General features: G+C 32.3%; 1 protein-coding gene across 1 annotated transcript in view; it reads left to right on the top strand.

The window, feature by feature from the left end:
* AGPS (alkylglycerone phosphate synthase) overlaps positions 1-12,620 on the top strand; it is a 133,780-nt gene that overhangs the window by 63,796 nt on the left and 57,364 nt on the right. The window contains exons 10-11 of the mRNA XM_068967169.1: positions 2,390-2,498; positions 9,885-10,012. Of these exons, the coding sequence (XP_068823270.1) occupies positions 2,390-2,498; positions 9,885-10,012 (237 nt within the window). The remainder of the gene's footprint in view (positions 1-2,389; positions 2,499-9,884; positions 10,013-12,620) is intronic.

Here is a 12,620-nt window from a genome sequence, read left to right as displayed (position 1 = left end):
TAGAATTAAAGAGCCCAGTGGAAAATGTTCTAGTTAGTGTAATGTTTTATGTACACATCACTTTGTTTTCACTGACCTGGTGTTATTGCTCTTGAGAGTTAGTGTGATAGGCATCCTGGCTAGGAATTCCATATCATTTGTTCCATTTGTAGTTTTTACAGTGATTAATTTTGTGTCCTTGTGCAAATTGTTTCACCTTTCTAAACTTCAATTTCCTACAGTATAAAATAGAATGATGTTATTTGTTGTGTAGAATTGCTATGAGAAATAAAGGACATAAAATGAAAACTCATACTGGAATCCCTGGCATGTAATAGGTACTTCATTCATGTTAGTTCCCTTTATCGTCAGTATTTTGATAACAATTTGAAAGATAACTTTTGAGACTATTAATGTGGTGTTCCTAACATTATTCTTAGAGCTGTTTAGCTTTGTTTTTCAACTCTAGCATTACAGTTGGAGAAGGCAATGGCACCCCACTCCAGTACTCTTGCCTGGAAAATCCCATGGACGGAGGAGCCTGGAAGGCTGAAGTCCATGGGGTCGCTAGGAGGCAGACACGACTGAGCGACTTCACTTTCACGCATTGGAGAAGGAAATGGCAACCCACTCCAGTGTTCTTGCCTGGAGAATCCCAGGGACGGGGGAGCCTGGTGGGCTGCCATCTCTGGGGTCGCAGAGTCGGACACAACTGAAGGGACTTAGCAGCAGCAGCAGCAGCAGCATTACAATATTTTTATCATGTTTGTGTTGATAGAAATATCAAATTATTGATAAAATATATTGGTTCTTTGTAGTTAACACCCAACAATTTAAGACTTTGTCTCTATAATGAACATTTTAAAAATATTTACATTATCTTTTTTTAATTGAAGATATTTTAGAAATCACATTTTTCATTTTGCAATTAAGATAACAAATTCAGTTTCAGAGGAGAGAATTTGATCCTTTTGCTATTGAATTATTAAAAGCTTTATCAAAGTTAAGCGTATTTGATAGACTGCTACCTTTAGTACTGCTAAAGCATGTAATTTATTTTAATCCTTTTTACAGTTACTTAAGGGCCACAAATTATAAGTACACATCTTAATATACTTATTTACATGTTTATATCTAGTTTTAATTATAAAAAAGCATCATACTGTGTTTAATCTGCTCTTTAAACTATATTATCAATACATTACCGTGTATATGAGCATAGATTTGTATCACTAGTTTTAAAAACTGCATATAATTCTTTCATTGATAATTTGTGATTTAGTAAAGTAATTCCCTATAAAAATATTTTGTTATTTTTTATTTAAAAATTATGGAAATAAATAAAAGGAAAAATATCTTTTGTAGTAATTTCTTTAGCATACATCTTTGATCATTTTCTTTGGGTAAGTTCCTAGAGTTTGAATTGTTGGATCAAGCATGTTTTTATGTCTTTGGACCCTTATAGCCAGGTTGCTCTTTAGAAATCTTGTGCCATTTGACATTCTTACTAGCGCTATGAGAATGTTTATTTTACTAGAACTTTTATTTATGTTTTGTCATATAATTTTATATTTCTTTGTTAGTAAATGTAAACTTTTAAAATTTAAAAGTTGTCCTATTGGCAGTTTTTCTTTTTATTTTGTAAATTGTTTATTTATATCCTTTGTTCATTTCCTTCAACAATACATACTCTATTTTTATTTATCCATCAAAAAACCATCCTAAGAATGTGTTGGGTTCTACCTAACCATTTCTGAGTCAGATCTGAGGAACATTTTTTGATTGACCCTCTCCCAACAATGATTTTCTCACATGTGTGAGAGACATGTCTCACACATCTCTCTCCTCCTCTTTTTAACTTAGTTGCAGCTCCCTCTTCATCCCAATTTTGATATGATCAGAATGAATACTTCATTCTTTTCTACTGTGTGAGTAAAATAGATAAGTTGAAGGTGGGAATAAGATAAGAATAAATCTTTTCTTAGAATTCTAAGCATGTAAATAATGCTTGACATGCATAATGGTGCTTCATAAATGTTAAATGAGTGAAAGAATGAACCCATTAAAATATGATCATTGCATATTTTTCCTGTTCTTTAGTTCTTTACCACATGGATAACCCTAGAGTAACTTTGGTTTAAAGAAATTGTTTTTCAGTTTTTAAGACTATTATTGGTTTAGGAATATTCATAATCTTAGAATATTTTTCCCTCTTTTAAAGTTATATAAAATTTATTTTTAGTCTAAAAATTACTAAAAGGTATTAGAATTCTGAAGGGAATCACCATTTGTTACTTAAACCAATATTTTAAAAATAGTGTTTTATATAAATATATAGGATGTGTGTACTCACAGAAACAACATTTACTGACAGACATCTAGAATTTACATCATGCATTGTATTAAACAGGTGGTTCATATAAAAATGGTAACACCTAGAGGTATAATAGAAAAAAGCTGTCAAGGACCTCGAATGTCAACAGGCCCTGATATCCATCACTTCATCATGGGATCTGAAGGTAAATATAACTGCAAATTTATTATGAAAAAATACAGGTTAGTGATTCAACTTTGTAAAAATTTGTGATATCGTGATATCAGATTTTTGAAAGAAAGACATGTTTTGTATATTTAAAGAATGGTGTTTTATTTAAGTTTTATTACTTTAATTTAGTACTTCATAAATTTTTATTATGAGAACATCTTATTAAACTTTCTTCTCCATTTTGCTTTTTTATGGTTTTAGAGCCAGCTTAGTTCTTTTGGTGTTATTTTATTTTTCTTTTAGAAATATATTTTTCTTTTTGAATCAATTTTAGCAGGAGTAGTTGTTAGGGTTTAAAATGGTTTGCTTTAATATTTTATGGTGTGATATTTTCTAATCTCTGAATTATCAAGAAGAAAGGTTTAATAGAGTATTATCTTATTGTCTTTTGTCTTTCTATAATTTTATCTTTTGTTATTTGCTACTTGGTATTTTAAGAAGTGGAATTTAAAATTCGCATCTTTTCAAACTTCTTGGTCTTTTATTTTTTTTTGCTTAAGTCATGTCCTTTGCTTGGTTACTTAATACTAGGTAGGTTAGAATATAGTTTTTCATTTTATGCAAAACAGTTAATTTCTGTATCTATCAGAAAAAGAACCAAAAACTAACCTTCCTTCAGGTTTGCAAACTGTTACGTAGGCACTGTGAATTTTATGGATAAGGTGAAGCTAGGCATATTCTTCAGTTCTTAGGATGGTAGAGGGGGATAGTTATCCTTTAAGTTTAGAGAAATAAAGTGTTTCTACATTACCAGAGGAACTCATTAGTAATGTCAGAAGGTAGTACAAGTTGTCAAAAAGATTTTCAAAACATATAGCTATATTCATGGATAAAAGAGCACTTATAATAAGGGTTTTTAGGGCATAATTCTAACTTTTGATGGTAACATCAAGGAAAAAATTACAAATTATGTGTCTTAGTAATGTACTGAAATCACCTATTAAGTTATGATGACCAGTGGTAATAGCCTAGATATTTTTCATGATAATTAGTGACAAACTTTTGTCAAGGTATTTCACCAGTTTACTCTCTTACTCTTTTTCTAGCAAATAGGTCACTGTACTGTTTGATAGAAAAACAGAACTGCAGTTTTGATGAGAAAAACAAAATGTTAAATTCCTTTAAAATAACAGAGTTCTCTAAAAGTATAATCTTGGGACTTCTCATATTAAGGTATCATCTAAGAGTTAACTGAGAAAAATATAACTTTCTCCCATTGAATATCAAATTGAATAATAGGTATTAAAACTGATAATTATTAGTTTTACTGTTGGTATATAGATAGTTGGAGTCAACCCTATAAATTATCTTTGCAAGTAACCACATCAGACATGTTTTTCTCCCATTAATTAGCATTTAAAAAATTCTGATTGCTAGGTACTGTGCTGGAACACTCAAGGATACAAGTAATAATTGACCATTATTAATAGAATAAGATAAATTCTATGATAGACATAAACAGAAGAGAAATACAGACAGAGGTCATGTAGGTGCATGCTTAGGCAGATTTCCTTTGAGGGGTCATGCTTAAAATGGTCCTTCAAGGGTGATAAGGAGGAAATAATTCTAGACAGTTGCAGGAATAGGTGGGGAGGGAATTGGCCTGCAGAGAGAACTGCATGTGAGTAGATTTACAAGTGAGAAAATGGAACCTGTAAGATTTAATTGTAGGGTGAAGTGGCCTGTAGATTGGGATGGAGTGGTAGGGATTACAGGGTGGCTGAAGAGATAATCTGGTCTTTTATCCCTTTTAAAATAGTTTGAACTTTATCTAAAACACTGGGCTGCCTCGTACCTCAATAGTAAATTATTGTATGAATTTAAGGAGAGCAAACTTACTATAATAAATTGTATATCTTTGCTTACTTTTTAAAAAGCATATGTACTAGGGTACATTACTGTATTTAAATGAGATTTTATTATAAAGATCCATGCAGAATGCCATACTGATTTAAGAGCATGAACTGTGAAATCTTTCAGACTTGGATTTTAGTCCTGGTTTTACCTCTTATATTTCTGTGACTCTGTAAATTAGGTGATTCTCTATGCCCAGTGTCCTCAGCTCTATGGGATAATAAAAGTATTCATAAGCCTTTTGGGAGGGTCAGATGAGATTATGCCACACAGTTTATAAGCAGATAGTAAGTACTCAGAAAATGTTAAATTTATTACTATTGTGGCTGTTCATTATTTTTGCATCAGTGATCTTTGTAAGTATATTTGTGGTTCCTGGTCACCATTTCTGTATATATGTGAATATAGAGTCATCTTACTCTAGGCCAGGAGACAGCTTGATTGAGAAGGTAAACTTCTGTGAAATCATATTCTTTAACAATACTGTTTTTTCTGCTATTTTGAACTATCTAATAACCTCCTGCCTTAAATTTGAATCATACACTTTTCCTTGAGCTTTAGAAAGCATTTTCTTTTGCTGTAGTTAAATCCTTTGATGACAGCCTTGAAAGCATTATGTTTGTGTTAGTTGCTCAGTTGTATCCGACTCTTTGCGACCCCATGGACTGTGGCCTGCCAGGCTCCTCTGTCCATGGAACTCTCCAAGCAGGAATTCTGGATTGGATTGTCATTCCCTTCTCCAGATCTTCCCAACCCAGGAATCAAAACCGGTCTCCTACATTGCAGGCAGATTCCTACAGTCTGAGCCGTGAGGGAAGTCATTTGATGACAACCTTGAATGCATTACTATTATAATTATTATACTATTTCCCCCCATCCTACTAAGTTCCACATGGGACTAACCAAGTTAAGGTTAATGTTTTTGTCTTGTTTTGTGTTATGAATTTTTCATAATGATTTTTTGGATAAGCAGCTTCCTCCCATTTTATATATTATATAATTGATCAATATAATTAAAAATATAATAAAGCATTTGAAATGTTTTTTATTCTTTTCCTATATATGGAATTTACTAGTAATTTATAATGACTTGCTCTTTTATTTGAAAAATGGCTTAAAAGCACATTTTTATTTTTTTAACTCATTGCTCACCCTTGTTTTAGTCTTTGCTCTAAAATGAAATGGATGAAATGCTTTCTGTCGGTCCTTCTGTGTCACTTTACTTCATCTTTTGTTAAATAAAGCTCATCTTTTAGTAGATTTCCTCAGGAAAGGCACATTTGTATATCCTATGAGTTCTGGAACGTTCTGAACTATTTTGTATGGCCTTGATACTTGCATGACAGCTTGAGTGACTTTCATGGGTCACGCATTCTTTCCTTGTTTAAATACTATACCAGGGCTGCTTTGGTTTTCTGCTCTGTTTTGAGGAATCTGATGCCAGTTCTCTTGCCTTTTTGCCTGGAGGCACTGAGAATGGTTTTTTTTTTTTTTCCCATTAAAGTTTATTTTACTTTTGCTCTGGTATCCAGGGGACCCTTTCTGTGTGTATATGCTGGTCTTCTTTTATTTCTGTAAGGGTTTTTTGGGGACTGTAGTGTTGAGTAGTAGGATTTTGGAGCACGTTTCCCCCTTCCCTGCACTGTTTTGATTTTTCTTTTGCAGGGATACCAATTATATGTTTGTCTGACTTTATTTGCTTGTTTGGCATTTCAGCCATGATTTCTCAAACTTTTTCCCTCAACTTCTTAATATCATTTGCATTCACTTGATTATTTTCTTGCTTTTCTTCAATGCCCTCTGTTAAGTTTTCATTTGAATCTATTGTTTCTCCTCCTTGTAACCAAGTCTTCATTTTTGTTGTTGTTCTGTTTCTTCCCTGAGTTTGGTCATCTTTTATTTCATTTCTTCTTGTTTTCTGTCCATTCATGTTTTTAGTGTTAATATTTCTAATTCAAGTTTTTTTTTTTCATATCCTCAAATGCTTGCTTGACAATATTGAATTGAATTTGAAAAGTTGTGTTATGGTTTTCTCCAGGATCATTGTTTGTTTTGTCGGGTGGGGTGGGGGGGGGTGCTTTTCATCAGTGGAAAAGTTTTTATTTGCATTTTCTGACCTTTTGTAGTAGTTTTATTTGGATTTGGTTTCCTTTTTTTTTTGTTCCTGTGTACTGCTTGGAAAGGGTTCCTAGTTTGAGAGTGTTCTGTCCTGTCACTTATACTCTCTTTTGTACTGTTTGCTTCATGAATGGTGGTGTTTTTGGTGGGGGAAGCCATGATATACCTTGTGTTTTTTATTTCTTTCAGATCTTTAATTTTTCTCCTAATTTTAGTCTTTCCCTTCACTACCTTGTCTCCAAGGAGTACTACACTACTCTAGGTTGATGCTTCTTTGAAAATACTTCCCCTACTTCTCCAAGAGTATCAGTTCTGGTTCCATCTTCAAACCCCTCCAGGGTTATGGAGAGCCAGGGTTATGGATTAGATTACCAAGATATATATAGTATTTCGGGTTTATTGTTGCACTTTTTCTTTCTGGGGTTGATTTTGTGTCTGCCTCCTTTAAGTCCTCTGCTGCTCTTATTCTTTCTCAAGGAGTCTTAAAGAGTCTTTCTTAAGGAGTCTTTCTTGAGTCTTCTAACCCTCCTCAGCTAGCACTCCTCACCCCTTACTTACTTTCTACTTGTAGCAGCTGGAAGATTGTAAAAGGTCTGTTGGAATTTTTACTTTTTATCTATACTTATGAATAATTTGAAGGTCATAGTATATTTTGTCTCCTTTTAATCCTAAAGTGTCTGTCCTATGTGGTTTTCTTTGTTTTCCTTATTGATTTTCATGTTGAGGGTGGGGAGGAGTAGATTCAGAATCAAATGACTACCATTTTTCTCAGTCCTAAAGTCATCTGAAGGTATATTTTCAAATTATGAAAGATTTTATTTACTTCAAGCAAATACTTGCATTTTTATTAGATAGTAGTTGAAGCTTTCAGTTTTCTTAAGAACATTATATTTGAAACAGTAAAACAGGAAATTCTTAAAATTTACAATAGCATATTTTTATTGAAAAAGAAAAGTGAATGACATCTATGATGTCACTTTGCTATGGAGTTGTTTATAATTATATAAAGTGGGTATAAAATATTAGTATAATGTGCAAATAATCAAGAGATAGATAATCTTAAGTAGTTTTATATCACTCCACTGACATAAAATTCCCAGAGCAAAAGAATCAATAAATAATAAAGCTCAATAAAATAATCAATAAGCCTAACTGAAATGAGCCTTTTGATGAAGTAAATTTATATATAAACTTTTGTGATTGGATTAATTTGAATATAGATCTGTGTGGAAGAACTGTCCTGAGTCAGAGTGCATTTGGGATTTGGATGGAGTTTCCTTTTAAAGTGGGGACCCGGTCAATCCCCACCTCCTGCTGCAGAACTCATAGCTCAATAGTTGCACAGACGTGCCTTGGTCATTTCATTAATCTTGCAACAGTGCAAAGTCTCATTTTACTAATTTTTATTTTTTAACCTTACTTAGTGTTACAGTGGGTTTTACTGCTTTAGAGTACCTACTATACATACGAGGCAATACGGCTGTACAGAAATTTAGGGCATGGTCACTCCTTACCTAATACCTTAGAATTTTGATGTGAAATTAGAATTTTAAAGAAAGTTTGCTAATGTTTTATATGTGTGTGTGTAAACTTTTTGAGTAAGAAATTATATGTACATAGCTCCTTGATTAAAAAGGTAACTCTGAAGTTTCCTTTGTTTTATTGAGATAGAATTTACACACTTTACCCGTTTAAATTTTACAAAATTTACCCATTTAAAATGTATCCCTTAGAAGGGATAGTTCCTAGGGTTAGTGTTTGAGATTTTTTTCTGAGCTTAGGAGAGATTCTTCCCGCTGTTCCCCCTGGTTTTACTGAACAATAATTGACATGTGTCACTGTATGAGTTTAAAGTGTGCAGCATGATGGTTTGATTTACATGTATTGTGAAATGATTACCATAGTAGGTTTAGTTAACATCCATCATCTCATATAGATACAATAAAAAGAAAAGGGGAAAAAAAAACTTGTCCTGGTAATAACTCTGAGGATCTACTTTCTTAACAACTTTCCAGCAGTGTTAGCTGTGGTCCTTATGTTGTACATTACATCCCTGATACTTATTTATCTTATAACTGGAACTTTGTAGCTTTTGACCACTTCAATTCTTCCTTCCCCTGCTCTCGATAACCATAAATCTGATGTCTTTTTCTATAAGTTTGCTGTATGTTTATTGTTTATTTTTATTAGATTCCACATAAAAGTGAGATCATATCTATTTTTAATTCAGGTATTAAACAGGCCAATCTTGCAGAGCTGTTGTGATTTACAAATCAAAATAAGTTTGTATTTGCTGTCTGAGTAGGAAATCATTTGTATGTGTGACAAGCATAATGTGGTATAATATAGTTTACTTTTTGTGGATTCATAGTAGTTTTTAATCTTGTATTATGTATTGATATTTTAGGTATATTATAAATTTATTGGAATCATTGTTTTTTGTGATATTTTTAACATTTCTAGTGTTATAATTAAGTTCTACAATTTCACATTTCCCTTTTGTTTGTTTCATGATTCTCAGAGAATTTACTTAATATTATTAGGAATAATTTACATCATTTGTACATTAGAAAGCACTGATTTGAAAAGCTTAGCTTTTTGAATATATTATTTTCAACCATGGTTCTTCAAATATTTTAGCATAGATGTTTAAGTCATATAGTTCCATTTAACTTGTTTTTTTCCTCTCTGATTTGTCTTCCACTCCTCTGTGTGATAGAGAAAAGGACATCTGTTTCATTAATGGTCCTCTTGTGCTAGCTATTTATGATAACTGATAACTCTTTTGTCTCTGAAATATTTGGGTTTTTGTTTGTTTCTTCTTAGGACATCTGAATACTGTGTTTGTCTTTTCTTTTTATGAATTCTTAGGGAAAAAAGGCAAAATGTGATAGTCTAATTTCTTCTGTTATCTTAAATGACAGAAAATGACATCTTAAATTCTCATAGAAAATTAGGTTCTTTTTGCCCCAGTAAATTGTCATAATAAAAATAGGCTCAAATATCAAAATATACCTTCATTTGAATGCATATGAGGTATGCAGACCTGTTACTTTTAACATTTAAAAAAAAAATTTTAACAGGTTGTTATACTTTAAAAGCTATTTAAAATTAACCTTCTTGGAGAAAGGTTGCCTTAAAATGTTTTAAAATATTTATACATAACTAAGAAAAATGTATTCCAAAGACCTCTTTTAAGAAATTATAAAGTTTGCTTAGTTGTTTTTCTAGGAAGACTTGAGTAGCCATTATTCCCCACATAGAATAGATTAAATAGATTTAAATATGAGTAATAGAATAAATTATTAGAATAAATAGATAAAATAATTTTAAATATGATTTAGAAAATTGGCATGTGATATATTGGATATTCCCCCTTCTTTTTCAGGAACTCTTGGTGTGATAACAGAAGCTACAATAAAAATCAGACCAATTCCTGAATACCAAAAGTATGGCTCAGTAGCTTTCCCTAATTTTGAACAAGGAGTAGCCTGTTTAAGAGAAATTGCAAAACAGGTAAAAACAAAAACAAAACCCCACTCATATACATTTATATTTTAAAAATTCTATTGCATAATTGATTTTGATATGTCACATATAATCTTCATATTTAGTTGTGTTATATTTGTGGTTTTTTACCCAGTTCTGTATGGAAAGGTGATGTTGTAAAATCATTCCTTTCAGTTCAGTTGCTATTTCTTTCAGTAATTATACACCTGTTTCTTTATGTAAAGAATGCTATTTGATTTTAAGCCAAGGTAAGGTATGTACCTGGGTTGACAGCTTGAAATGATTCTGCCTTTTATTGAATATTTTCTCAGGTTATTTTTGGGTAAGATATTTTGTGATTAATTGAAATAATGTTGTATTTTTCTTAAATTAAGATATTTATTGAAATTAAAATAAATGGCTGAATATCAATGGCCCCAAAATATAGTAATTAAATATAAGTAATTAAACTGCATCAGTTCTTAGAATGTACTGCTGCTAGGCCTTACTTGTTTATAATATTACCTAAGCTGTATCTTAAATTAAGTAACATAGTATAGTATATAGGAATATAACATATTTAGATATAAGCTAAGAATAATTCCCACTCTCTCCTTTTTTGAAAAAAGGAATATATTGTCAAGGAATATATTGTTTTAAAAAGAGTAAATGATGCCAAGTAATTTTATTTCTGTGTTTAGTTGTGTGTATTATTTTGGAAATTCTTGTATTTCTTTAGATATTTGGTTAATGGTTTGAGCTATAATGATTTGTGAAAAAATGTTATTTTAACATTTCCTAGCAGGGAGAAAGTCCAGCCTCTTCTTGCTTTCTCTGAACTCATAGAATTCTTTAATACTTCCCATCAGCTATACCCACTTGAATTTTGAGTGCAAGGGAGCTCTCATGTGAGAGAGAGAGGGATATATATAGGTCAGCTTCCTGGTATCCAGCATAGGTTGGAGGGAGGATCTGATGAGGAAAAGGGGTGGTATCTGGCAAGTGCTCCATATTCATTGTGGACTTCATACGGTACTGGGCCTTACCTTCCTATCATCCCAAGAGAACCAAACCACTACTAATGTTTAAAAGAAGTAAAATAAGTTAAGGAATGTTATATTTCCCCACATATTTGCCATTGCCAGTGTTCTTTTTCCATTCACTCAGTCTTGCCTTCTAAGACAGTCATTCTTGGAATTTCCCACTTTAAAAAGTCCAACTGTGTGATCACCTAATCTAACAGTTGACATGGGTAATTTTTATAATCCCAGGTAGCTTCTGTTGCTTGTCATTGGATTTCTTCTTCTCTCATCAAGATTTAGCCATAGGCCGCTTGATGTTGGTTGTCTTACTCTTAGGTGAAGGGAGAGTTTTAAAAGTGTGTGTGGTCTTGGGGTGAACATTCTTGAACTTGTAGTGGGTTACTTTGGTGATATTAACGCAGAGGTGAATGTTGTTGAAATGCTTACATAAGAGCTCCTAATTCATTCAGACTTCAAGGATATTATGTTATGGTCAGAGAGCTAAAATATGTAAATATTATGCTATGTTTACTAAAATAATGAGATGGCAGTAATATTTATTATAAGTGAAATTATCGAGTAGAGGAGTGGAAATAAGTTTAAGAATAAATATTTGAGCACTGAGCAGTAAAGTTCTATGTTGTGATAACTTGTTGCTAAAACCTTCCATCACTTAAAGGCCAAGGCCATCTTTAAATTTAAGATACCCCAGGTATTAAGATGGAGAAGGCAATGGCACCCCCCTCCAGTACTCTTGCCTGGAAAATCCCATGGACAGAGGAGCCTGGTAGGCTGCAGTCCATGGGGTTGCTAGGAGTCAGACATGACTGAGCGACTTCACTTTCACTTTTCACTTTCATGCATTGGAGAAGGAAATGGCAACCCACTCCAGTGTTCTTGCCTGGAGAATCCCAGGGACGGGGGAGCCTGGTGGGCTGCTGTCTCTGGGGTTGCACAGAGTCTGACACGACTGAAGTGACTCAGCAGCAGCAGGTATTAAGAAGCAAAAGAAGTACTTAAAGAGCCTTATGGTTTTTTTGCTTGTGAATTCATACCTAGAAAAATAGGAAACTAGGAGGTTTTTTTTTTTTCTTTATTTTTAAGAAAAGAACCATAAATTCACCATTTAAAATCAAAATAAAATGTTTTCCATAAATAGATTATATTTTCTGATTAATTTCAAATCTTCCTTAGTGAGATTTTTTTGATTCTAATTTTTTCCTTTGTACTGTAGTTTATCTTTGTGTTCAGTACTTTTATTTATATTTACTTTTCATCTTAGTCAAGCTTGACTATATCCTCTCCAAGAAGAGCTTTATTATTAAAGATACAGTTTATATTGTCTTTCTCATTCAGATTTTCAGGGATACGTTTTTAACTGACCATTGTTGCCTGTTGCCTCCATTTTTTTTTGGTAAAGTAACTATGAATGCCAAATTAGATTTTTTAAAATAATTATAGAATTTATGAAATTAGTCGAATTTGTTTGTGTTTTCAATAAAAGATTTTAATGAGGTTACACTCCATCTATGTTGGTCAGCTCCACCCCTCACAATGTCTCCACTCTGCAGAACACAGATTTAATAAACTTGAAGTGTTCTTATATGATCTTT

Source organism: Capricornis sumatraensis, chromosome 3 (genome assembly GCF_032405125.1).
Source record: "Capricornis sumatraensis isolate serow.1 chromosome 3, serow.2, whole genome shotgun sequence".
In the NCBI taxonomy this organism is placed as follows: domain Eukaryota; kingdom Metazoa; phylum Chordata; class Mammalia; order Artiodactyla; family Bovidae; genus Capricornis; species Capricornis sumatraensis.
This window is presented reverse-complemented; position numbering and strand designations above follow the sequence as displayed.